Source organism: Hoplias malabaricus, chromosome Y (genome assembly GCF_029633855.1).
Source record: "Hoplias malabaricus isolate fHopMal1 chromosome Y, fHopMal1.hap1, whole genome shotgun sequence".
Taxonomy (NCBI): domain Eukaryota; kingdom Metazoa; phylum Chordata; class Actinopteri; order Characiformes; family Erythrinidae; genus Hoplias; species Hoplias malabaricus.
The window spans coordinates 20,948,535-20,975,039 of NC_089820.1; the positions used below are offsets into that span (position 1 = coordinate 20,948,535).

General features: G+C 43.5%; 1 protein-coding gene across 3 annotated transcripts in view; it reads left to right on the top strand.

Moving 5' to 3' along the window:
* The window catches only part of LOC136678268 (rho-related BTB domain-containing protein 2-like), a 71,300-nt gene that overhangs the window by 26,687 nt on the left and 18,108 nt on the right, over nt 1-26,505 (top strand). Inside the window, exons 1-6 of one of the 3 annotated variants that reach the window (XM_066656254.1) lie at nt 3,349-3,855; nt 14,926-15,127; nt 15,952-16,055; nt 21,197-21,382; nt 21,893-22,694; nt 24,987-25,206. In XM_066656254.1, coding sequence (XP_066512351.1) covers nt 3,827-3,855; nt 14,926-15,127; nt 15,952-16,055; nt 21,197-21,382; nt 21,893-22,694; nt 24,987-25,206 — 1,543 coding nt within the window. In that variant the 5' untranslated portion in view covers nt 3,349-3,826. Of the gene's footprint in view, nt 1-3,348; nt 3,856-14,925; nt 15,128-15,951; nt 16,056-21,196; nt 21,383-21,892; nt 22,695-24,986; nt 25,207-26,505 lie in introns of those variants that run through there. The other 2 variants (XM_066656256.1, XM_066656255.1) reach the window with 2 other exon arrangements.

Genomic DNA, 26,505 nt, shown 5'->3' on the forward strand with positions numbered 1-26,505 from the left:
GCACTATAACAGATGTACCCATTCCAGTCATATCACATGTCTGCTGACCCACTGATATGGTACAGAACCAACGTGCCTGCCTCAAATTACCTCATTGAATTTGAACTCACCGAATTATCTCTTCACGTGCGAGTAAAGGGCCTGACCTACTTGTGTGAGACTGAACTTGGACGATGCAGGACAAGTACATACTGGCATACTTCTCTAGCTATACTTTACCATAGTGGTGTAATAACACATCACAATATTATAATATTACAGTGAAAAACTGTGACATTCCCTCTATCCGAAATGCCTCTCTATTCACTACTCCCTACATTATTTACTATATTGTGCACTATTATAGGGAAACTAATTCAGGAGGGTACTTAATGGTTTTGGACACAACCTCATGCAGCTTTTACCAAACATCCATTCATTGTCTGTAACCGCTTATCCAGTTCAGGGCCATGGTGGGTCCAGAGCCTACCTGGAATCATTGGGCGCAAAGCGGGAATACACCCTGGAGGGGGTGCTAGTCCTTCACAGGGCAACACACATTCACTCACACCCTCACACCTACGCACACATTTTGAGTCGCCAATCCACCTACCAACGTGTGTTTTTGGACTGTGGGAGGAAACCGGAGTTTTACCAAACAGTGCAGTGGATTATGGGTTATCTGCTATCTCCTGGTGTACATGGGTTGCACAGTACTTTTTTGCAGTGCATTTTGGGATTGTTTGAGTGCACTGAAAATTGTCCACTATGTTTCAGACACTATTACAAAATGGTGAAACCTCAAATTAGTGTACTATATAGCACATAGGGCAGTTTTGGAAATGGCAATTGTGCATCACATAGAGGTGAAAATGCTTCATGGAGAATTAACATTCCATTAAATCAAATACATTATTATTTAATTAATTGTTGCACTGCAAATAATTAGCAGTGTTTGACAACTTACTGCAACACTGTTCCCGCCACTTGGCTCTGTTGTTGTTAGGGGGCAAAATTGTACGTTTATTTGTCATTTTTCTTCATTTGAATTGTGTTCCTAATATGAGAATACCAGACTGTGAGGACCACGGATGTAGGAATCTGCTCGGACTGCTGTGGTCTAGGGCTGATGTAGGGTCAGTGGATCAGGCCCAGCAGGGGTCAGGCCTGATTTGGCCAACAACTCTGCCATTGGCCTGCATGCTCCTTTTGAGCCTGGGGAGCCTAGAATGGGGGATTGAATGATGATGTGTGTCTGAGGAAGAAGGATTTGGTTGTTTTTTTTTTTTTGTATGTAATGGATTCTAGAGTTGGTTTGTTTAGATTGAAAGGAATTTTTTTTTTAGAGTTTTTGTTTTGCTTTCAGATGTGGGTCCGTGTTTTTTGAAAAAGACACCTCTGTGTGTGTGTCTGATTTGAGATTTATTGGCAAACAGCTGATATTTGTTTTCAGTTGTATATAAGCCACATCTGATTCAGATTGGATTGTCAGATATTTCTTTTAATTAATTAATTTGTTTATTTAATTTTTGCCATTCAAAGTGCATCACTTTTTGCCTTCAAACCCTCAGGTCACTTGGTCACTTTTAACTTGCAATGTGGACACACTCATACATTCATTCATTGTCTGTAAGCGCTTATCCAGTTCAGGGTTGCAATGGATCCAGAGCCTACATGGAATCACTGGGTGCTATGTGGGAACATTCCCTGGAGGGGGCGCCAGTCCTTCACATGGCGAACACACACTCACACCTTCACTCACACACTCACACCTATGGACACTTTTTGAGTCCGGTTTGAGGAAACCCACCCGGACACAGGGAGAACACACCAAACTCCTCATAGACAGTCACCAAGAGCGGGACTTGAACCCATAACCTCCAGGACCTTGGAGCTGTCTGACTGCGACTCTACCTGCTGTGACACCGTGCCACCCTAATGTGGACACTGCATAATTTTAAAAAATTAGTCTGATTTTTTTTTTTTTTTTCTGCAGTGTGAACTATGTCTTAAAGTATCAGACAGACAGAAGCTCACATCCTGCATGGCCTAGTTTTAAAGCCTATGACATAAATTAAAGACCATACCAAATAATCACTTCTTATGGACAGCCTTAAATTCCCATACTACTTTTATTTGCTCTCCATCTTCAAACAATGTTCCAGATCCCCCAACTCCATCACTTGTTTTTCTGTGCTTGCCTGAAGGGCCAGGGGCCCTCACTTTCTCAGGGTCTGCTGCTGCATTGGCACTGCCAAGCCTGCTAGAGTCCAGCTGGGTTTCAGACAGACAGCAGAAAGGCCTGCATTGAAAGAAGTGTGGGAACAGGCCTGGGACTGCCACCACTGCCCCTCACTAAGCTATGACCTCATGCCTGTTCACCCTGCTTCACAGTGGACATTTGAGCTCAGACATTTTTTTACTTTTAAAAGTTTTTTGTTAGATTTTTTTTTCTTTTTTACATTTAAATAAGTGCCTACGGTTTGCAAAGGACTTATTTGTTTTATCGTCTCAGCAGTGGAGTAGTTTGCAACTGATTTCAATGTAGGACTATCCTTTTCAGGCAGACCAGTAGAGGTCAGTGTTCTTAACCTGAGCTGCTTCAGTGGCACAGACAGGCAATAGTGTGGGCTATTTTTAGCAGCATGCAAAACATTTACAAAGCCTCTTTTACTAGGGCTGTGGTCCATCTTCCTTTCATAATTTTTGGAGGTTACACAAAAGGTTCCCATTTAAATCATCTGCCTTTCTTGGAATCTTGTATTTCCTGGAAGAGCTCAATGTTTCTTTTGTTTTAAACGCCACAGTTCTGGGTCAGTGCAAATTCGGTGGCCAGAAAAGAGGCTTAATTCTTCGGATGCACAAGAGTTTGTGGATTGTTCCAGAAGTGAATCCCTACGTGCTTTACAGCACTTTGCTTATAGGTCTTCCATTAGTTAGAGGCTTTTATACTGTCATAATAATGTTTGTATGCCCTGTGTGTGGTGTATTTAAGTGACATTGAGAACAAAAACTATCTAAGATTATTCCCTGTCTAGAGGCTGATGTGATATATTTTTGTGAAAAATGTTGTCATATAAAATGCAGTATGTCCATTCCAAAACCTCCCTATTAATCATATTGTTTCAAATGCATTTGAGAAGTTGTTAAAATAAATAACATAGCTTAATCATTTTTAGACTTGCAGACGAGTTTGATGTAATAAACCTGCGTACGTGTAAATGTGATGTATGACATCCATCGAGTTGTGGCATTCCACGTGGAGCAGAGGAGTGAGGTTTAGTGTTTTGTAACAAGCGCGCGCTTGGGCTTGGCTTCGGCACGCTGTGGGTTAACAGTGAGCTAGGGTCTCTAGAGGGGAAGGGGGCGGTGCCTCTCCGCCTGGTGGGCGGGGTCGAACAAAAAGATTGGCTAAGCATTTTCTTGCGTCAAGGTTTGGGTTGTGGCTCGGCCATTGTGACGCAAGACGGAGGGGCGTGTCCGGTAGGCGAAATCAGCTGTGGAAACAATAACACTTAAACGAGACCCCGTTTACACACACCCCGACCCTCACACACACAAAAAACGACATGTTTATAAAGCAGTGTGTATAATTGGAAAGTAAAGGAGCTTAAAGCTGAGCAAAGGTGGAGCAGAAGGTACACTTCTCTGCAGAAAAGCATAACTTCTTGCAAGCGAGCACTACGGAGATGCCTCCTCCTTCCTTCGTGACAGGGGCGAGATAAAGCAGATCTCAGTGTCTTCACAGCGCTGTATGTGTTTGTGTTTAAAGTCGTTTCAAGCTTTTGTTTTGACTTCCTCCGCTCCGGCTTAACGGGAGCAAGGAGCGGAAGAAGAGCGGACTGGCATGTGGGTCAACTCCGGAACCGTCGGAAGGTAGGCTGGGGGAAATGTCAGTGTCACATGTTTTATCTCAGAACAACAGTCAGCGGCTATAACAGCGCTGGAAGTGGAGCTGAAGTTGAATTTTCATACGTATTTTCTATTGCTTTTCATTCGCTTTTTCGATTATTTTACGTAGCCTGCCGTTCCATTCGAATGCTCAGCTCGGTTCCATTCTGTCCATTCGAGTTCGGTCCATTCTCCGGCTACCTTTGAGAACGTTCCAGCAGCTTCTTTTTCGGATTTTCAGTTCCATCCCGCTCTTCAGCTTCTTATTCGCTTCTTGCGTTCCGTTCCACCTTAAATGGTGCAGCAGTTAGGTTCAGGCACTGGCATTCTTCCACACAACTGCTGCATCATTTAAGGTGGAGCGAAGTCTTCTAATAAAAAAAAACTGGCGAATAAGATGCCAACTTCAGCCTCGAGAAATGTGAAACTCCATTGTGTGAAAATATTAGGCAACACGCCTCCTAAAACTAATTATTCTGTCATCTAAGAGTCTCTTTTGCGCTAATGTAGAATTAGTCTTACAGGTACAGCAGCCTACACCAGTGCGTTATCCCCTCTGTTTCCCTTTTTTTCCCGCCTCGCTCGCGCGCATGGGCTTGGCTCCGCTTTGCTGCATCTCCTTTCTTACCCACAGCAGCATTGGAACAGTATTTACTTAACCAAGAAACCCCAAATGTTTCGTTACTGCTTACTTGTATAAGCTTTCTCTATGTCTAAGGCGAGAAATCCTCTTATCGAGAGAGCTTGTTTCTCATTAGTATTTCTCAATGAAACGCCTTCTCTATGAATACAGGATTGTTGCTGCTTGGAAATATGAATGGTGGTGGTGGGGGGGTTTATCAATGGCTGCCCACAGATGCGTCCCATTACACCTATTCACCTGATGTAATCACTTGAAATACTGCACATTACTCGGGTTAGCTTTAGCTATTTATTCTGAGCTATGAAACAACACTTCAGTGATTATTATAACAATTTAAAGATGTTGTAAAGAAGACTTCACAGTGATATGAAAATTAAGAGCAGCATTCATATTGTCAGTGTATTGAAAATACTGAATGTACTTTGTTATCAAGCATTATTGAATAAGCATGCCATTATCTTTACATGCTAATATCTCCACATCCACCCTTTCCATTCACTTGCTCTAGGGCTACCCTTGCTCTATTTACTAACATCATTAAGAAAACTTATAATTGCTTTGAGAGACAATGATTCTTCTTAGTCTAGTGTTTTATTAATGCATTTTAAATGGAGAGTCTTCATTGTTATGGAGACACACTTCAATTTGCAGCTATTTGAAGAGCCCACATAAAAATATTTTTCCTTGCTTTTTGTAACTAAAAAGAGTTTAATGTATGGAAATATTGTTTAAGTTTCAGATCCTTCTTTTATTCACCATTTCATAAAATTGCAAGAGCTTTTCATTGTGTCTTAGGGCCCTTAGGCAAATGTAGAAAACAGACAATTATCCTTCTTCCACTAAACTTTATTCGTAGCCATTTGCGTTCCGCTTAAGTGTTCTTTTGGCAATCAGCATACCCAAATTCATCTAGCAGACCGCCAGATAGTGAAACCTGATTCATCACTGCAGAAAACACATTTCTATGGAGTCCAGTGGCATAGTGGCATGCCTTACATCACTCCAGCTGTTGCTTGGCATTGTGCGTAGTGATCTTTAGGCTTGTGCACAATTGCTCAGCCATGGAAACACATTTCCAGGCATTGTTGCTTCCAGAGACTATTTGGAGCTCTGTGATGTGTGATGCAGATGCAGCAAGAGTTTTTACATGCAACACAATTCAGTACTTTTGTGTTTTCAGCTTGGTTTAGGTAGTACACCACATTGTGGCTGAGCTAACAATAACAACACTTTCGTATATTTGCCAAGTCTAGGGCATACATTTAATGAAATTATTTTTGTCATAGATGACACCCTCTGTCAGTGCCATGTTGAAGTAGCTGAGGTTTAAATCGATTTAACCAATTAAAAAAAATTTTGTATTCTGGAATAGCAAAATATTTAGGTGTCAGTCTTATTGTGGGGTGACACGGTGGCGCAGCGGGTAGTGTCTCAGTCACACAGCTCCAGGGACCTGGAGGTTGTGGGTTTGAGTCCCGCTCCGGGTGACTGTCTGTGAGGAGTGTCGTGTGTTCTCCCTGTGTCTGCGTGGGTTTCCTCCGGGTGACTGTCTGTGAGGAGTTTGGTGTGTTCTCCCTGTGTCTGCGTGGGTTTCCTCTGGGTGACTGTCTGTGAGGAGTGTGGTGTGTTCTCCCTGTGTCTGCGTGGGTTTCCTCTGGGTGACTGTCTGTGAGGAGTGTGGTGTGTTCTCCCTGTGTCTGCGTGGGTTTCCTCTGGGTGACTGTCTGTGAGGAGTTTGGTGTGTTCTCCCTGTGTCTGCGTGGGTTTCCTCTGGGTGACTGTCTGTGAGGAGTGTGGTGTGTTCTCCCTGTGTCTGCGTGGGTTTCCTCCGGGTGACTGTCTGTGAGGAGCTTGGTGTGTTCTCCCTGTGTCTGCATGGGTTTCCTCCGGGTGACTGTCTGTGAGGAGTTTGGTGTGTTCTCCCTGTGTCTGCGTGGGTTTCCTCTGGGTGACTGTCTGTGAGGAGTGTGGTGTGTTCTCCCTGTGTCTGCGTGGGTTTCCTCTGGGTGACTGTCTGTGAGGAGTGTGGTGTGTTCTCCCTGTGTCTGAGTGGGTTTCCTCTGGGTGACTGTCTGTGAGGAGTTTGGTGTGTTCTCCCTGTGTCTGCGTGGGTTTCCTCTGGGTGACTGTCTGTGAGGAGTGTGGTGTGTTCTCCCTGTGTCTGCGTGGGTTTCCTCTGGGTGACTGTCTGTGAGGAGTTTGGTGTGTTCTCCCTGTGTCTGCGTGGGTTTCCTCTGGGTGACTGTCTGTGAGGAGTGTGGTGTGTTCTCCCTGTGTCTGCGTGGGTTTCCTCCGGGTGACTGTCTGTGAGGAGCTTGGTGTGTTCTCCCTGTGTCTGCATGGGTTTCCTCCGGGTGACTGTCTGTGAGGAGTTTGGTGTGTTCTCCCTGTGTCTGCGTGGGTTTCCTCTGGGTGACTGTCTGTGAGGAGTGTGGTGTGTTCTCCCTGTGTCTGCGTGGGTTTCCTCTGGGTGACTGTCTGTGAGGAGTGTGGTGTGTTCTCCCTGTGTCTGAGTGGGTTTCCTCTGGGTGACTGTCTGTGAGGAGTTTGGTGTGTTCTCCCTGTGTCTGCGTGGGTTTCCTCTGGGTGACTGTCTGTGAGGAGTTTGGTGTGTTCTCCTTGTGTCTGCATGGGTTTCCGCCAGCTGCTCCGGTTTCCTCCCACAGTCCAAAAACACATGTTGGTAAGTGAATTGACGACTCAAGTGTCTGTAGGTGTGAATGTGTGTGTCTGTGTTGCCCTGTGAAGGACTGGCACCCCCTCCAGGGTGTATTCCTGCCTTGTGCCCAATGATTCCAGGTAGGTTCTGGACCCACCGCGACCCTGAACTGGATAAGGGTTACAGATAATGAAAGAATGAATGTCTTGTTTGTGCTGAACTGTATGAGTTTTTGTGTTTTACTTCATATGTAACAATTTATAGGTATCTATTTTGTTAGTGTATACAAATGTTATATATTCTTACGTGATAAATTCGCACACCTTGACTGATGATGTGGCATAAGCCAATAGATCTCACCAGTGTATCCCTATTGATTATTTGTGCTGTTGTGAACAAATCTTCTGAAGACGTAAACAGTCTGGAATCTGCAAATGATCCATTTTATTCATCACCTAGAGGCATGTATAAAATCTAGTGTTTTTGTTGTTGTTGTTTTGAAGTCTAATTAAGGTTTGATTTAGCACTGATTTTTTTCTGTAAAACCCTAACTATGTCCAGTTCCCAAAGGCAATCCAGACTGATCTCAGATTCTGCTCCTTCAGTAGCGCAGTCTGAAAGCCTTCACTTTGGCGTTGGAAGTGAAGGAAGAGTCTCGGCCAAGGGCCAGCCTTAACAAGCCTTTCTTCTGTCCTTGGCTGACTTTCCCTTTGGGAGCAAAGGTGCTGTTGTGTTTGGAGAGCATCTGACAGCTGAGGTCCGCAGAGAGCCCGTGGGACTGCGCTGGCTGGTTAAACATTGGAGAATGCTTACTTGGCATGTTGCAACAACTCACACCAATGTCTTGATCCCGGCTTTTGGTGCATGCACTCATTTGTGCACGTAGCTGAGATGTTTTGTGGACATACATTGTTGTGTATCACCTTCTTCTTGGTTTATTTTGAGTCATTTACAGTGTGCAATTGTGAGGGAGTGGGGCAACAGCAAAATAGACAGTGGTCTTTTGTATGTTAGGCTTAATGGATATATTCCAAAGGTGTGGGAAGAATTCTCAAAACAGAGTGAGTCTTTTCTAACACTCCATTAAAAATAAAGGTGCTATTAAGGGATCTTTGGAGCAATACTTAGAGGAACCACTGTAGAATCCCTAATGTGTCAACTTCAGCAGCTTTTGATTGTGTAAATGAGATGTGCATGCAATGTGAGTGTGAAGCACCTTTTTAAAGTTTAATGCAAAGGTTCTTCAATACCAGTTAAAGGCTTTTCCTAGAACCAGGCATCAAGACAAGAATTATTTAGCAACTTTATTGTTTAAGAATGAAGGTTCAGTCTCTAACTCACTTTGAATCAAGGGCAGAGAATAATTTTTCTTTGTCTCCGCTCAGTGCATTTTTAAAGAATATTTAACATCCAACAGGTTCATTTGATTTTAGCTGCTTAAAAATCTTATTAAGATTGAGGTTCATCCATCACTTTGTGAATTGATTTAGGAATAGTGTAAATTTTGCAGACTGAAACCATCCCGCAGGTTCTTACATATTTTTTAAAAATTAATTTATTTTTTGTTTGATTAAAATTTAAATGATTTATTATACTCTAGGGACATGGAGGTTGTGGGTTTGATTTCCGCTCCGGGTGACTGTCTGTGAGGAGTTGGTGTGTTCTCCCTGTGTCTGTGTGGGTTTCCTCCGGGTGACTGTCTGTGAGGAGTTGGTGTGTTCTCCCTGTCTGTGTGGGTTTCCTCCGGGTGACTGTCTGTGAGGAGTTGGTGTGTTCTCCCTGTGTCTGTGTGGGTTTCCTCCGGGTGACTGTCTGTGAGGAGTGTGGTGTGTTCTCCCTTCTGTCTGCGTGGGTTTCCTCCAGGTGACTGTCTGTGAGGAGTGTGGTGTGTTCTCCCTTCTGTCTGCGTGGGTTTCCTCCAGGTGACTGTCTGTGAGGAGTGTGGTGTGTTCTCCGCGTCTGCGTGGGTTTCCTCCAGGTGACTGTCTGTGAGGAGTTGGTGTGTTCTCCCAGTATCTGCGTGGGTTTCCTCCAGGTGACTGTCTGAGAGGAGTTGGTGTGTTCTCCCTGTGTCCATGTGGGTTTCCTCCGGGTGACTGTCTGAGAGGAGTTGGTGTGTTCTCCCTGTGTCTGCGTGGGTTTCCTCCGGGTGACTGTCTGAGAGGAGTTGGTGTGTTCTCCCCGTGTCCGCGTGGGTTTCCTCCGGGTGCTCCGGTTTCCTCCCACAGTCCAAAAACACATGTTGGTAGGTGGATTGGCGACTCAAAATGTCCGTAGGTCTGAGTGAATGTGTGTGTGTTGCAAATGTGTGTTGTCCGGTGAAGGACTGGCGCCCCCTCCAGGGTGTATTCCCGCCTTGCGCCCAATGATTCCAGGTAGGCTCTGGACCCATCATGACCCTGAACTGAATAAGGGTTACAGATAATGAATGAATGCATCCATTTAGGTCACAAATTACACAGTTGCAGCAGTTGTTGTGTTGCTACCCATATGAAAATATTGCTTGATAACTGGAATGATCGAGCATTCTGAGCATAGTATATACATGTACATAGCTATTCAAAAAAGTTGAAATATTGGATTACTCTCAGCTGTCAATGTATCAATATTGATATCAGAACAAAAAAATGTGGTAATATGACATTTCTGGTTTGTGTTGGGTACAGCTATTAATGTGGTTTTCTTAGCTCCTGCTTTAACTAAAGAAATATTAAAGGGATGTAATTACAGACTACGGCCAGATTTCCATACAGTTCGCACTTTTATCTATCCTATTTGGCAAGCGCTCTTATCCAGAATCACGTCGCAGTTGTAACCTAGTCCGACATTGGTAATCTAGCCTCAAACGCTTCTTAATAGGAAATATAGGACAAATAATCATATTCCTCTGTTGTTCTGCACTGATTAATCAGTGAGGATCCTATTTGCTCTGTAGCATGATGCTTCCCTTTCAACCTGTTTACTAGCAGGCTACTGGGTTATGTAACCAGTCTGCACTTGCCTTGCCCATGGCAGCGGCTGTCTTTACGTATCCTCTCCCAAAACACTGAAGAGCTCGGCTCTGCAAACTGAGGCCGGTATACGCATGGCATGAACGCAAGTTGGCCAGCCACTTAATTCGCTTATTACACACCGGTGTAGTGCACTGGCCAGTTATGAGTGTTACTGTGTTGTATCATAAGTATATGTGTATTGTGTGTATGTCATAGAATCGGTGTATTTATGTGGATGCCATAATCTGACGTGTGTGTGTGGGCGCGCACGCGTGTGTTCGCGCGTTTATGTCTGGAGTCTTACCCCTCAGGGTCACACACAGACGGCTGTGCTTTGGTATTGAATGCTAGTTGTGGATCCTGGTTATGTGGTGGCAGGGCCAGATCAGTCTCTGCCACTGGAGCTGTTATGTAACACACACACACACACACACACACACGCTCCCTGCACCAGCGAGGGTGTGAGTCTTCCTCCGTCTATCTGCTGTCCTGCTTTTGAAGTGAGAGAAAAAGGTGCAGCAGAGAGATGCAGAAAGCAAAAAACAGCCAAAATAACACACAGTTGAAGAAATTCTGCTAAATCTGAGACAGATGGATAGGGTTGTGTTCTGAGATGATGTAAATATCCAATGTTTTTCATGTTTATATCTGCCAACGCTCATAATCATAATAGTTTATGTTTAGAGGATTCCAAAGAAATGAACTAAATGCAAAAATCTGGTCATAGTATGATTCCACCATCATTCTTCAGCATCCTGCGCATCACAACTGAAAACAAATGATAGATTTACATTTTAAAACTGTCAAATAACAGCAAAAAAAAAACTGTTTTGTGGGTACTGCTGAAACAATGAAAGAAAAACAAAAAGATTTCAGTCCATCCTCATGAAATAATACTTCCCACTCTTCCTAAGTGGACACCCATATAGCCTTCAGGAACAGGGCTTGGCTCAGCTGATTTGAGCAGAAGGCCTATTGTGTGGGCTGCGGAATGTTTGTGAATGGAGTAGGCGTCCCCCCCCCTCCTCTCTCCTCCCCACACACACTCTCGCCTCACCTCTCAGTTCATGCCTGTTCTATGTGCGCTCTGTCTTTTTCTTCCTCTCTGTACAATAGCCCTCTTCTTCAGCATCTTCAGCACTGTATCTGTAGTGGGTTCTTTGACATTGCAGATTGCTTTGAGCTATCGACCCAAGTATTTCTCGTTTTGACCCGTTATCCCTGGGTCTCCCCCCTCCCATTTAGTTAATAAACTCATGGTAATAAAATATTACAGGTAAACCCATGCATGTATGATCACATAGTGGGATCATAGTTTTTTTTAAATGATGGACACAAAGCAACAGCATGATACCAGCTCACACCCTTAAGACTGGGAATCTTAACCATTTTTGTTAATCATAAATATCACATCAAATATCATATATTTTATATTCAATAAATGTTGAAATTATTGAGTCTACACTTAAACAAGAAAAACAAAACCCACTGCTGATATGCCAGTGCCTACTGAAGCAGTTAAAGCCTCAAAGGAAACGCTGATACCTTTGGTGACATGGCTTTGTACTGTACACAATGTAAGTGAGTGTGTGTTCTGTTGTGTGAGCCCTCACTTGTCGGTCAGCTGATGGAAGCGAAACTCAAGGCTAGTCTTAAGGTGTCTGGTTTCTGGAATTTTCTCTCGAGTTCTCAGGTACTATGAGGTTTAGAGGTCCATTGATCTGAAAGGTAAAACATACCACAGAGTATTTATTCCATATTAGCGACCTTATCTAAACAAAAAATGACTTTAGCCGTTAGTTATTTTGGTAATTGTGCTATCTTTGTGGTGCCTCACAGTTGAACAATCCATTTGACCTGCTGAGGTGGAGGTCAATATTAAGGAACTGGACCACATTTTCTGCATTTTTTAATTCATTCATTCATTATCTGTAAACGCTTATCCAGTTCAGGGTCACGGTGGGTCCAGAGCCTACCTGGAATCATTGGGCGCAAGGTAGGAATACACCCTGGAGGGGGCGCCAGTGCTTCACAGGGCAACACACATTTGCAACACACACACATTCACTCAGACCTACGGACATTTTGAGTCGCCAATCCACCTACCAACGTGTGTTTTTGGACTGTGGGAGGAAACTGGAGCACCCGGAGGAAACCCACGCAGACACTGGGAGAACACACCACGCTCCTCACAGACAGTCACCCGGAGGAAACCCACGCAGACACTGGGAGAACACACCCCACTCCTCACAGACAGTCACGAGGAGCGGGAATCGAACCCACCACCTCCAGGTCCCTGGAGCTGTGTGACTGTGACACTACCTGCTGCACCACCATGCGGCCCATTTTTGATTCATGTATTTCTAAATTAAACATTTACATTGTAATGCATTTGTTTGACCTGATGTGCCACTGGTGCAGCTGGGCGTAGGTCTTTCACTGAAGCGCACAAATGGCATTGTTCACTGTTGGAATCAGTTTGGAATCTGCCTGAATGCCTAAAAGCCTTAGGTGACCTCTAGGATGTCATGTTTTCCCAGGTCAGTCCCAGACACGCTGCCACAGATTACCATCCGGCAGAGGCGCACAGTAAAACTCAGAATTGAGAGGGTTGAATCTCTCTCTCTCTCTCTCGTGAACTCTTGAAAAACTGTCTGCTCTGAGGTTACATCACATTGTCTCTAAGCTGATTACAGGCCTGCAGAGAGAGAAAGCAAGAGACTGTGTGTGTCCAGTGTGCTTCCATTCTGAATAAACATGGTCAAAGCTCACAGACACACCACCCCGTGCACCATCTTGTGTTATAAGCGCTAAATCAGAAAAATCCCTCTACCATTTTGACCAGGCAGACCTAGATTAAGTCAGAGTAACAGCAAGGGATCATTACATAGTACAGTGAGATGTAGCTGTATACCTTATGACATTCCACATGCTGTTTTGTACATTCTCATGCAAGCTATAAAACCTTATCTCCAACACTTATCACAACTTTACAACTTGCTTTTGCTACACAATCTGTATGAGCAGTTTAATGATAGTAGTATGTTTTAATCTCCACCTCTTGCTGAAAGGATATACCACTGTGTTTATAAGTCCAGAGAAACGCCTGGAAGAGGCTATTTCTTGAAATGGAAGCACCAACTTGGACTGCTTATCCTTAGCACGGATGATTACAAATGTGATTAAAAGAAAACAAATTCTCCATATGCTTGTGTTCTTTATATGTACGTGAAAGGTAAGAAGGCATGGGCACATCTTAATTTACATTCAGTAGAAGTTGAAAAGACTCACTGATGGAAGAATGGAACATCTGTCCTTCATTCATTCTGCTCTCAGCATTGTAGTAAATGATTCTGAGCCAGCATGGTCTACGAGAGAGGTAAATGGAGGAGCTGGCGATTGTTGAAGGCTCATGTGTCCCTTTGAATAGGATCCGTTTTTAGACAACCCCCAGCCTAGCATCGGAGGTCACACCAATGACGTCTTTGTCAATGGAATAATAAGCAGTGTCCCTATCAATCTTTCATAGTTGCTTTTTATGGAACCTCTGCAGAGCTGGATAACTGAGCTCGTCACTGCTACTGATACAGATAGCGGTGTCCTTTGCTGAAGGGAATGAGGAGATTTCAAAAGCATTCGCACTTGAGTCATTTAACGTGGAGGAATGTAATAATGTGGTTTCCAGGTACTGTTGTCGCTTTTATTTTGGTATGTTTTTTAATATTTTGGGGCTTGGTGGTTTCCTACCTGCAGCCAGAAGTTACATGGTGCAGTGTCTGCTGTGCTGAGCCCGAAGTAGCAATGACAGAGGCTATAATCTCTCCAATACAGGTCAGTTACACATGACGACATGTTAAATTTACAGTAGTTGTTTCGTACAATATGCACAGTCAGCATGAGCTTGAGTCTTCTCCTTGTATCTTGACACTCTAGCACCATGCTTTTTGGTGAATGCGTTGAGCCTACTCACACTGACCTAATGACTCAGCATAGTCAGTTCCTTCTGCAAACACCTTTGTAACCACTTCCATCCTTTTTTTGGCATGAGAAAGAACACGGACTACCTCTCCCTGCTTAATCGTGTTAGAGCCAGCAAAGGGCTTTTTTTTGTTGTTGTCATGGATATTGAGTTACAGCAGTATGTACCGTCATGCAGGCTGCCCAGTAGTCCTTTCCGAGAACATCCTTCATGAAGGCGTTTTGTCCTTGTACAATAAGAGCCTTGGTGTGGATGCCTGTCCTGGGTGGTTATGTGTTGGTGTGCATTAAGGTACAGGCAGTCTTGTGATCTGCTGTAGCAGACGGGCGCCATGCACACTTTTCCAAAATAAACTCTGCCAGTGGGCTTTGCTCTCTGCTAGCAGCCTCTGCTGCCATAGATCCTCAGGTGGGTCTTTCTGTAGCTCTGCAAAAATAAAGGAGATCATGTACTCATCTGTGTTGCTTTTGAACCTCAACTCTTGGAAGTGTGTATAAGGAAGCCCTCAGTTCTCTGAAATGTTTCATGGTTTCCTTATGAAGACAGAAATAGCACCCAGATTGAGATTTGAGTTTTGACATTGTAAATATTTGGTGGAAGGAGAGTCAGGCTTTACGGTGCCTTGTTATTAGTCAACAGTCTATGATCCATATGCACAATATATGGAGGACACATTGCATTATATTGACACGTACTCTGTGAATATTTAGGGCAATGTTCACATGAAAACGGGTATTAAAATATTTCCTGATGCATGACTCTGATGTTTTTCTTTTCTCAGGGCCCTCTCCATGGATATTGACACAGACTATGAAAGGCCTAATGTGGAGACCATAAAGTGCGTGGTAGTGGGTGATAACGCTGTGGGTAAGACCCGCCTTATCTGCGCCCGCGCCTGCAACGCCACCCTCACCCAGTACCAGCTGCTAGCCACCCACGTGCCAACCGTTTGGGCCATCGATCAGTACCGTGTGTGCCAGGAGGTGGGTAATCTTGCAACGTGTTATATTATATTTGTGTATGTTCCAATATGTTGTGCAGAATATATATATATATATATATATATATATATATATATATATATATATATATATATAACAATTCAAAAAGGATTGTGAAGATAAGATAAATAAGATGGCTTTAATTTCCAGTGACTGAAATCGGGACATACTTTAATAGGGACAAAGAGATGGCTAATCTTTTTAATCATCTCATTTTAGTCTAAACAACAGGTCAGACAATGAATCTGGTTTCTTGGATTTTGTAAACCCTGGTAGTTAATTGAGAAGAGGAAGAAGAAGAAGAAACACCTTTAATTATCCTCTTAGGGAAATTATTTCTCTGCATTTGACCCATTCATGGTGGTGAACACGCAAACACACACCAGTGAACAATTCTTTTCAAACACCAGGCAGTGAACACGCTGCCAACCACTTCAGCCCCTGGGGAGCAGTTTTGGGGGTTAGGCGCCTTGCTCAGGGGCACGTCAGCTGTGAATGAACTAGAAATTGAACTTGCGACCCTCTTACCTCAAGCTCTCTAATCTCAAGGCCAGTGCTGCCTCTGGTTGTAACTCAATGTCCATCTAGTCCCATACCTATCAGCGATTACAACGTGTGGTCTGAAGTGCATTAACAAAACTACAGATCATAACCATTTATATGGTTGATATATTGTCTATTGTTGATTTATATGATCAGCTATTTCACAGGTCACTTATCTAAGTTTGCTACCCTACTGCTACCCTAATGGGGTTAATGCTTTCACATAAGCAAGGACATATGTCGATGTGTTTTTTTTGTTTCAGGTGTTAGAAAGGTCCAGAGATGTGGTGGATGAAGTCAGTGTGTCCCTCAGGCTGTGGGACACTTTCGGAGATCATCATAAAGACAGACGTTTTGCTTATGGCAGGTCAGTGGAATCTTCATAGATTTTAACCTATTTATTTTTCGCTTCACACTCCGCAATTCCATCTTCAGTCTTACCCAGTCATATCCTCTCGTCTTCCCTCACTCTTGCTAATGGTACTTGTAGTCCTGCCAAGGTTTGGTTACCAGCTTAATCCTCCTGGCTGGCTCACTAATGTACCATAAGCAGGGCCAATTGGGCCGCGTGGAGGCTCTTATTTGCCGGGTGGGGTAGGATCAGTAGATCAGCATTGCTATTTTGGCTCAGTGGCTGTTAGAGAGGGTTCTCAGAGGAGAACTGAGCCAAGGAGAAAAGGCAGGGCAGTGGGCAATATAGGAAAATATAAAAGCACAACATTGAACCTAGATAAATCTGAGAAAAACAAGAAAATAATGGCATAACCTCCAATCGGCTACTTTTTAGTATGCAGTTTATGGCAAGGGTGTAGTAGCATTATCTATAAATAGCAAACATAATTGTAGGTTTTCATTCCAAAAAAGCCAAAGCTCATCTGATTCCCCTTATTGGTTCATCTTTTCATTCTTCAAACTGCTGATGAGTTGTGCTTTTGCTTTTCTGGATTGACAACTTGTTGCCGCACTGACTCTTTGAAGATAAGATCGGACACCCCTGGTTTGTAGAGCTTCTGTACACTTGTCCTTGTTGTTGTTAATTACAGGCTTGTATTTGTTTTTTATGATACAACTGTTTAGGATTTTATACATACTAACAATACATAATACACACAAAAAGCACAATAAATTGTGATAAAGATGTTGAGTCTGAGATGACATCCCTAGGCAGTGGAGTAGAGAATGTAGCAGGTCCTGAATTTGTTGATTTTGTTGAGTATTCCACAGCCGTTTCACATACCATTTATATATCTGCTGCTCTATGTATTCAGACTCTCATATTTAAGCTGTGATGTCATAGTAAAGTGTTTGTACTACATTCTGTGTAGCTGCTTTGCATTACTGTGCTACTGGATTACTTTATTATTGTGCTCAAGAGACCACCTATATAAGAAATGTTCCTCTGATTATGCTCATAAAGTGTGTAAAGGAGGGCGGAGGCTAATTAACGCCTCATCTAAGAAATGTGAATCTGGACTGAGTACCTTTTCAAACTGCAGTAAACTCAGCCTCACTGGACAGCTCAACACGCTTGGAGGAGAATGCTTACTTTGTGGAATTTATACTAAAGGGAACCTCACACAGCATTCTGAAAGTTAACCAGAGAAAAAATGTATATGCATTGCAATTAACTAGGTTTCTGCTGTCTATAAATAACTCTGAAAAGTAATAATTTATTCTTATGTGACATCAGTACTTGTATCCCAGTATAGACAATGTATCATCGTGTGTGTGTGTGTGTGTATATTCTGGCTACTGCAGTCAGCTGATAAGTGTCAGTGCCAGCTCAGCTGTTCCTCCCTCTCCCGGATGGGCTGGGCAGTATTCAGCGGGGCTAATGTCTCTGTCCTGTTGTGGAAACAGCACCAGCTATCCTTCCTCCCTTATTAGCACTAACGCACACAAACACACTAGCCACCTCAGCCAGTGTGTCTCGCTGACTTCAGTTGTAATCAAGGGGCAATAAATCCTTGGAAGTATATTCAGATGTGCTTAACTGCCCTTGTGTGTTATAAGGGTAAACAATATTGTTTTATCCTGAAATAAATGGAGAGACAGATGAAGCCTCCGTGCTGCTCACTTGGTTGAATGCCAGTATAAATCCTGACCTCATGTAGCCTGATCACTGTTATTTTCTTTAATTGTCCACTTATTATGTTTATACAAATATATGGACAATTTACATGTAATAGTACATTACAAATATTTATAAAGTGATTTTAAATGCTTCATATTTCTTATCGGAGTAAAATATTCAGTTAAGACTTTTCAAGTCCTCTACGTCCCCTAGACAGTCCACATTTTTGCTGCAATGCTAAGGCCTTAAGGGCAAGTTTGAGAGCCAATAATATACTAAATTCATTCATTCATTATCTGTAAGCGCTTATCCAGTTCAGGGTCGCGGTGGGTCCAGAGCCTACCTGGAATCATTGGGCGCAAGGCGGGAATACACCCTGGAGGAGGCGCCAGTCCTTCACAGGGCAACACACATTCGCAACACACACACATTCACTCACACACTCACACCTACGGACACATTTGAGTCGCCAATCCACCTACCAACATGTGTTTTTAGACTGTGGGAGGAAACCGGAGCACCCGGAGGAAACCCACGCGGACACGGGGAGAACACGTTTTTTTCAGCTCAAACCATTCATGCAAACCCTGTGTGTTTGATTAAGGGCATAGTCAGCAGTCTGGCACATCGTTGGTTAACACAGATGTTCATCTTGGGGCCAAGTCCAAGTGTGTGTGTGTGTGTTTGTGTGTACAGTGCAGTAAGGGTGACAGAGTGGCAGGAGTTTGAACTTTGCCGCAGTCCACATCTCCCTCTCTTTTTGAAAAGCCAGACACTAATTACATAACACAGCAATCCTGACCTTTGTGATGTGCTTTTACTGCAGTTATTCGTTATTCATTATGGCACATGGTAAATCATTGCTATGATAGAAACATATGTGTTTTTGTGTTTGTATATGTCTTTGCTCTTTTGTCTTTGCACTTTCACATTTTCCATGGACAGACACACACACACACACACACACACACACACACACACGTACACGTAGATGAACATTGAACTGTATAGTCAATCAGTCCATGGGACCATTAAAATCTGCACTTCATGGGGACTGAAGGCCAGCCTCATTCTACTAATGAGTCTCAGAGTGAATTCTTATGTGAATGTTGTTGTGTGTTTTTGCGAGTGCACGCATGTGTTTGTAAATGCCTTAAATGAAGCAGTTGATGTAATCGCAAAATGCTGAATGCATTTGAATCACAGGGAAAACACAGATGATGCAGACTTGCATAACTGTTTTCATACATTATACATGCGATACTCTTTGATTTTTACAAATACTCTGAATGTTTGTACTTAAAATATCCTGAAAAACAATATTAATATTTTCCTAATTGAACACTCCTTTGAAAGTGTTTGTTAAAACAAGCAGTTCAAACCATGTCCACTAAGTGGCAAATAATAATAATTAATATACAGGCTATTATTAGTTGTTATTATTATTATTATTATTATTACATCCATCCATCCATTATCCACCGCTTATCCGGGTCCGGGTTGCAGGGGAAGCAGTCGGAGCAAAGAAACCCAGACCTCCCTCTCCCCAGCCACCGCCTCCAGCTCCTCCGTGGGTATACCGAGGCGTTCCCAGGCCAGTCGAGACATATAGTCTCTCCAGCATGTTTTTGGTCTGCCCTGGGGCCTCCTCCCTGTTGGACATGCCGGGAACACCTCACCAGGAAGGCGTCCAGGAGGCATCCGAACCAGATGTCCGAACCACCTAAACTGGCTCCTCTTGATGTGGAGGAGCAGCGGCTCCACTCCGAGTCTCTCCCGGAAGTCCGAGCTCCTAACCCTGTCACTAAGGGAGAGTCCAGACACCCTGCGGAGAAAACTCATTTCAGCCGCTTGTACCCGCGATCTCGTTCTTTCGGTCACTACCCAAAGCTCGTGACCATAGGTGAGGGTTGGGACGTAGATTGAACGGTAAATTGAGAGCTTTGCTTTTCTGCTCAGCTCTCTCTTCACCACAACAGACCGGTACAGAGCCTGCATTACTGCTGACGCTGCACCAATCCACCTGTCAATCTCCCGCTCCATCTTTCCCTTATTCGTGAACAAGACCCCAAGATACTCTTCCACTTGAGGGAGGATCTCACTTTCAACCTGGAGAGAGCACTCCACCCTTTTCCAACTGAGTAACATGGACTTGGACTTGGAGGTGCTGATCCTCATCCCTACTGCTTCACACTTGGCTGCAAACTGGTCCAGCAAGAGCAGGTCCCAGCTCGATGAAGCCAACAAGACCACATCATCTGCAAAAAGCAGACATGGAATCCTGAGACCACCAAACTGGACACCTTCCGGCACTTGGCTTCGCCGAAAAATTCTGTCCATAAAAGTTATGAACAGAACCGGTGACAACGGGCAGCCCTGACGGAGTCCAACTCCGACTGGAAACCAGTCGGACTTACTGCCAGCCATACGAACCAGACTCCTGCTCTGTTTATACTGGGACTGGATGGCCCGTAGAAAAGAGCCCAGTACCCCATACTCCCCGAACACCCCCCACAGAATACCCCGAGGGACACGGTCGAATGCCTTCTCCAGATACCTGACCATACATAGCCTTTCAAAGGTGTGCCCGAATACTGCACCTGAAAAACAGAAATGAAGAACTTGATTAAAACTATAAAAAATACTATGTTAATCCAAAGAAAAGTTTCTTTGTAAATTTGAAGGAGACTCTTTGTGCAAATTGCCAGTAAATCACTGCGGATTTATTAGTAAGGTATATTTTTATGAAGTACTCATAACAATGCTATATTTTAAGTCTTATAAATGTAAGGACTCCTGGTGAAACGAGATTTTGTTATGACAAGAAAAATATGGTCGTGTGGTGCAGCTGCACAATGCAATGCAGTCTGAAAAGAACACTTCTGAGAGCAGCAGTAGCTTCCTGGAGGGCTTTAGAAACTTACGTAACAGAGGGGTTTCTCGTCCTACCTTCACAGGAAGTCTATGGATATACACACACAAAGTAAAATTATTCCGTTCGCTATTGCCCACAGCATGCACAGAGCTTTGTGTGTTCACCTCATTAATTTATGTCTCGGGGAGGAATAGGCAAGCCGCCATTTGTCAGCGTAATAATAGGCACTCTATGTGTGCAGTGACCTCGTGAACTGCAGAATGAAAAATCTCTTTGGGGATTGCCACGGTTATGCTCTTAACATCTTGAATCACTAAATCATAATAAAAACACAGTATTGCATTTGTTAAATATGTATGAGAATGTCATCTTTGTTATAACCAAAACTTTCGAACACACTTTGAAAATGCCACTTGAGAGTATGAGCATTTTATGACGAGTCAAATCCATCTAAAATAAATTTTGTTTTAACAGTGACTGGGTAGCCATCTGAATATTTCATTCATTCAAAAGTGATAGTGAATATTTATTTATTTATTGCTTTTTGCTCAATTTTCAGGTCTGATGTGGTGGTGTTGTGTTTCTCCCTGGCCAACCCCAACTCCCTACGCCACGTCCGCACCATGTGGTACCCTGAGATTAAGCACTTCTGCCCCCGCACCCCCATCATCCTGGTGGGCTGCCAGCTGGACCTGCGATACGCTGATTTGGATGCTGTCAACCGGGCTCGCCGCCCCCTGGCCAAGTACAGCCCACACCCTCTCTATCTCTCTTGCTGAAATTTCACTCTAGAGCATTCTGAAGTGCACATTTTAGAAATTGTGTAATTACCAGTACCTCACAGAACTTCCTCATAAACACTTGGATGAGCATTTTTTTATTTCCTCTGTTCTTACATGTCTTTTAGCTCATTAGTAGTTTAATAATTATATAATGAGTTGATGAAATGTTAGAAAGGTTTTGGTAAAACATTCAGGATTTGAAAAAGTGGCATTAGGGAAAGACTGGGAAAGGTCTTTTGAACTTAAAGCATTGGGAAATGTAGGGAACCTACAGCAACAAATTTTTGAATTTCTTTCCTTTGGATTTCAGTAGTGAAAGACATGATTAGGGAATTAGAACCAAAGGTTTGGGAACGTCTTCGGAAACACTTTTGAGGAATTAACATTGGTTAATATTTTTTGAAGTTAGCTTTTCATTTTATTTTGAGGCATTTGATTTTGCCTTTCATTAATTATATATGTTTCTTCCTCAGACCCATAAAACCCACAGACATCCTTCCACCAGAGCGAGGCCATGAAGTAGCTAAAGAATTGGGTGTGCCCTACTACGAGACGAGCATCGTTGCTCAGTTTGGCGTGAAGGACGTCTTTGACAATGCCATCCGCGCTGCCCTTATCTCCCGCCGCCATCTCCAGTTCTGGAAGTCTCATCTGAAAAAGGTCCAGAGGCCGCTCCTCCAGGCTCCCTTCCTGCCTCCTAGGCCCCCCCGGCCGGTGGTGGGCATCCCTGATCCCCCACCCATGGACGGAGAAGGACCAGACTCTCTGTTCTGCCAACCCCTGTGTGCGGACGTACTCTTTCTCCTCCAGGGTGGCGCCATTCGTGTTTTCGCTCATAAAGTCTACCTAGCTACTTCCTGTTCCAAGTTCTATGACCTGTTCACCATGGACCTTGGAGCAACAGAGGAGGATAAGGACGGAGAAGACACCCTGGAGGGCAGTGAGGAGGAGGAACAAAGTCGAAGAGGAGCCAAAGAGCAAGCAGGACGCACCAAAAGCCTGGACATTGATAAAGACGGTGAGGGTGGTGCCAGGGGTCCTAAGAGGCCCCTTCTGTTGGAGCAAGGCTCACTGAGGACTTCCCAAAGTGATAACGCCCTGCCTGCCAGGACTCACTGCCCCATGGGAGCCCTGGGAGCTGGCCGTGCCCTTCTTGGGTGGGGCCGGGGGTTCCTTGGTGTGTACCTGGAGAGAGTGGATGATCCAGTAACCGGTCGGCCAAGACTCATGACGGTTGTGTCCATGGATGAACTTATTCAGGAGGCGCCTTTCCGAGTGAGTATAAGAGCTGTTACTGAGAAAATAAAATCTGTTTAATATACACGTTTTCATATGAAATACGCACAAGTTGAACATAATCATATGTAATGTATCTCAGCGTCTGATTGGCATTTGAATAAAGTGAGTGTACTCTCAGATTCTTTTATCGAATGTGCATTTTTGTGACATAATGAAAGACCATAATAAGTAGAAGAGTAGTCTGTGGTCAGTTCTGGGAAAGATAAAAATGCAGAAATAAAACCTAGAATTAGCATAAATCAAAGCAGTAGCTTTCTCCTGAAGAGGGACACACATTTAAAAATGATCAGAGGGTAGATCATAATGAACAGGCTTGTTCTTAAAGCTGTGGAGAGGTCTCTGCTTGTCATGCTGTGGGAAAGCCGAATCCATGTGGATCGTTTGAACACAGAACAGAGGAGATGGGTTTGAGCTGTTTTGAAATATGTTTTTAATTGGCCAGCTAACTTTAACACATTTTACATAATAAGGAAGATAATTCTCTATGTGTCAAACAGATTGCAAAAAGAGCAGATGAGGATGTCGGGTAGTGAACTATAAATAAACTGCAGATGTTACCTTTAAGGTAGGTTGGATAAGGCAGTGGTGGCAGCAGCAGGTAATGTCACTTTCACAGCTCCAGGGCCCTGGAGTTGTGGGTTCAAACCCATCTTGTCTGTTTTCTTCCCATGTCTGTGTGGGTTTCCTCTGTAGACTGCAGACCCATGGCAAACCTAAATTGGATGAAGCAGTTACAGAAAATGAATGAATGATAGGGCAGTTAATTTAAAGTTGCAATAACTATTACAAGGCCAAATAGTTTATGTGCATTTAAAAGAGCCACAGGAAGGGGACACTGGGAGCTCACATATTGGTGATGTCACACTCTGAAAACGCGTGGAGAAAAAAAAACAAGCCCATTAGCCCACCACAGTTGTGAGTTTAGTGCTGAGTTCATGTTAAAAGAGAGAGGAAGGAAGCTAAAAACAGACAAAATACTCAGAAGACACTCCACTCTACTTTATGCTCAGTTTGCTTAAAAACCATCTGCTGTGGTCTGCTATGCTTCTAAACAGTGTAGAACCATCTTATTTCACTATTTTCGAAGGTTTCTGTTCCTCCAGCACCTTTCACTAAACTTTGCTCTCTCACAAATGGGCTCATGCAGCGTGACAGTGCAGGCCCCAACCCCACCACACGGAAATACCATATACCGTGTTAATATTTTGAGACAGTATAACAAATTTGGTATACCAGCCATCTCTAGCACACAAATAATTAACAATTGTACAATTATATAAAAAAGGTATAATATTATGATAAACCTGTCTGTTTGGATTTGAAAGTTTCACAAGATCAAAACTACCATGTTCCAAAAGCCAGTTTCAGTAACCGAGGATCAGATGCGGATTCCACCCCGGTCGTGGAACACAGGACCAGCTCTTTACCCTCGCTAGGATCCTGGAGGGTCCGTGGGAGTTTGCTCAACCAGTCTACATGTGTTTTGTGGATCTGGAGAAGGCATTCGACCGTGTCCCTCTGGGTATTATTCTGTGGGGGGTGCTTGGGGAGTATGGGGTACTGGGCTCTTTGCTACGAGCTATCCAGTCCCAGTATAAACAGAGCAGGAGTCTGGTTCGTATGGCTGGCAGTAAGTTCGACTGGTTTCCAGTCGGAGTTGGACTCCGTCAGGGCTGCCTGTTGTCACCAGTTCTGTTCATAACTTTTATGGACAGAATTTCTCGGCGTAGCCAAGTGGCGGAAGGTGTCCGGTTTGGTGGTCTCAGGATTCCATGTCTGCTTTTTGCAGATGATGTGGTCTTGTTGGCTTCATCGAGCCGGGACCTCCTGGAGTGCTCTCTCCAGGTTGGAAGTGAGATCCTGCCTCAAGTGGAGGAGATTAAATACCTCAGGGTCTTGTTCACGAGGGAGGGGAAGATGGAGCGGGAGATTGACAGACGGATCAATGCAGCGTCAGCAGTAATGCAGGCTCTGTACCGGTCCGTTGTGGTGAAGAGAGAGCTGAGCAGAAAAGCAAAGCTCTCGATTTACCGTTCAATCTACGTCCCAACCCTCACCTATGGCCACGAGCTTTGGGTAGTGACTGAAAGAACGAGATCGTGGGTACAAACGGCTGAAATGAGTTTTCTCCTCTGGGTGTCTGGACTCTCCCTTAGAGACAGGGTTAGTGAAGAAATTGTCTGGGTGTGCGTGTCCAGTTTGTTGTATTCTATAATGAATAGGTTTGCATCAGATGCATTTTACAACAGTATGTTTTCTTTCGTTCAGGCTGTGCTGCAGTACCTGTACACAGGTCATCTGGATGAGGGCCGGGGTGACCTGATGCAAGTGGCCACAATTGCTGAGCTGCTGGAAGTGTTTGACCTACGCATGATGGTGGCAAATGTGCTGAACCGTGAGAGCTTCATGAACCAGGAAATCACCAAAGCCTTCCATGTGCGCCGCGCCAATCGCATCAAAGAGTGTCTGTGCAAGGGCACCTTTGCTGGTAGGCAGCCGACTTCCTCCAGCCTCGCTATTACCTTGTTAGCTCAGTGCTTGCCAGTCGAGGTAGATATATTAAGCTACACAAACAGCTGTTGAAGTCCTATGCAAAATGTTTTGTTGGTATTCTTAGTTGAAATGAACACATTACAGTATTCAGAGGTTTGTTCTCTCTAGAGAATGTGTTCATTTAAATTAGGAAATGAACAAAACATAAAACTTTACCAGGGGATGCCCAAACTTTTCATATGACTCCATGTATTCTAGATGTATCCTAAAGCTGTGTTTATGTCATGCCGCTTAAGGTAGTCTATTTTTATAAAGCACTACTGCGTACTTTGAGGGTCCAGCCTCATTTTCATCCTGAATAAAAGTGCATTATGTGCCAAATATGTTTACATATGGGACTTGCAGTTCTATTTCCAAATCCTATAGAGTGGAATTTGAATAGAATTGCGTATAATGCAGTGTTACTGGTGATGTCTTTACTCTGTTCTCTCCCATAAAGTTAATCCGTTATGTTTTTGTTGTATTACACTGTGAGAATATATTTTATTTGTGAGGTTTCTGTTCCTGTTCCATGTGCGCTGTTTGTATATGTGCTATGTGTTGTGTTGCTGTTTCTGCAATGCTCATGTCTCTGTGTGCATGTTTGTGTTCTACTATCGGGAAATAACTACTCATCCATCTTTGTCTTTCACTACAGTTTGATAGTGCTTTTACTAACCCTCCTAACCTGCTTTTTGTGACGTTTTTCCCATTTTCACTTCTGCACTTTCCATTTCCAACTGTCACTAATTTGAAATTCATTTGGAGGGGCACCAAAAACAGCAACAGTAAATTAGATGGGTAACACACACTACTGTATAGATCCAATAAATCAATTAATGTTTATTACATTACTTATGCCAGCGCTATCGATTTACTTGAGCGTTTTTATTTGCGTAATATTTGGTGGGGAAATACTCAACAATGCATTACTTCGTTATCTGAATTAAGCGACTGAAATGTTAGAAAGCAAGTCATATTTAAATGAAGCAATCATTTGATCAAAATATTTAATGTGCATTTTAGTACGTAATCTAGTTATGTTCTAATTCTAGTGTGCAATTTTTTTCACGTTAATTTGGAGCAGCAATAATGGCTGGTAATTATTTTAATAAGCTAAAAGTTCAGACAACTGATAACATTAAACATTGTAATTTATGTCGCATTACGTCACAATATGCTTCTCTAAGCATATTGTTTATTGTCTGTACTTAAATGACACTGACCAACTGCATGTTTCATCTCAAAGAGAGCA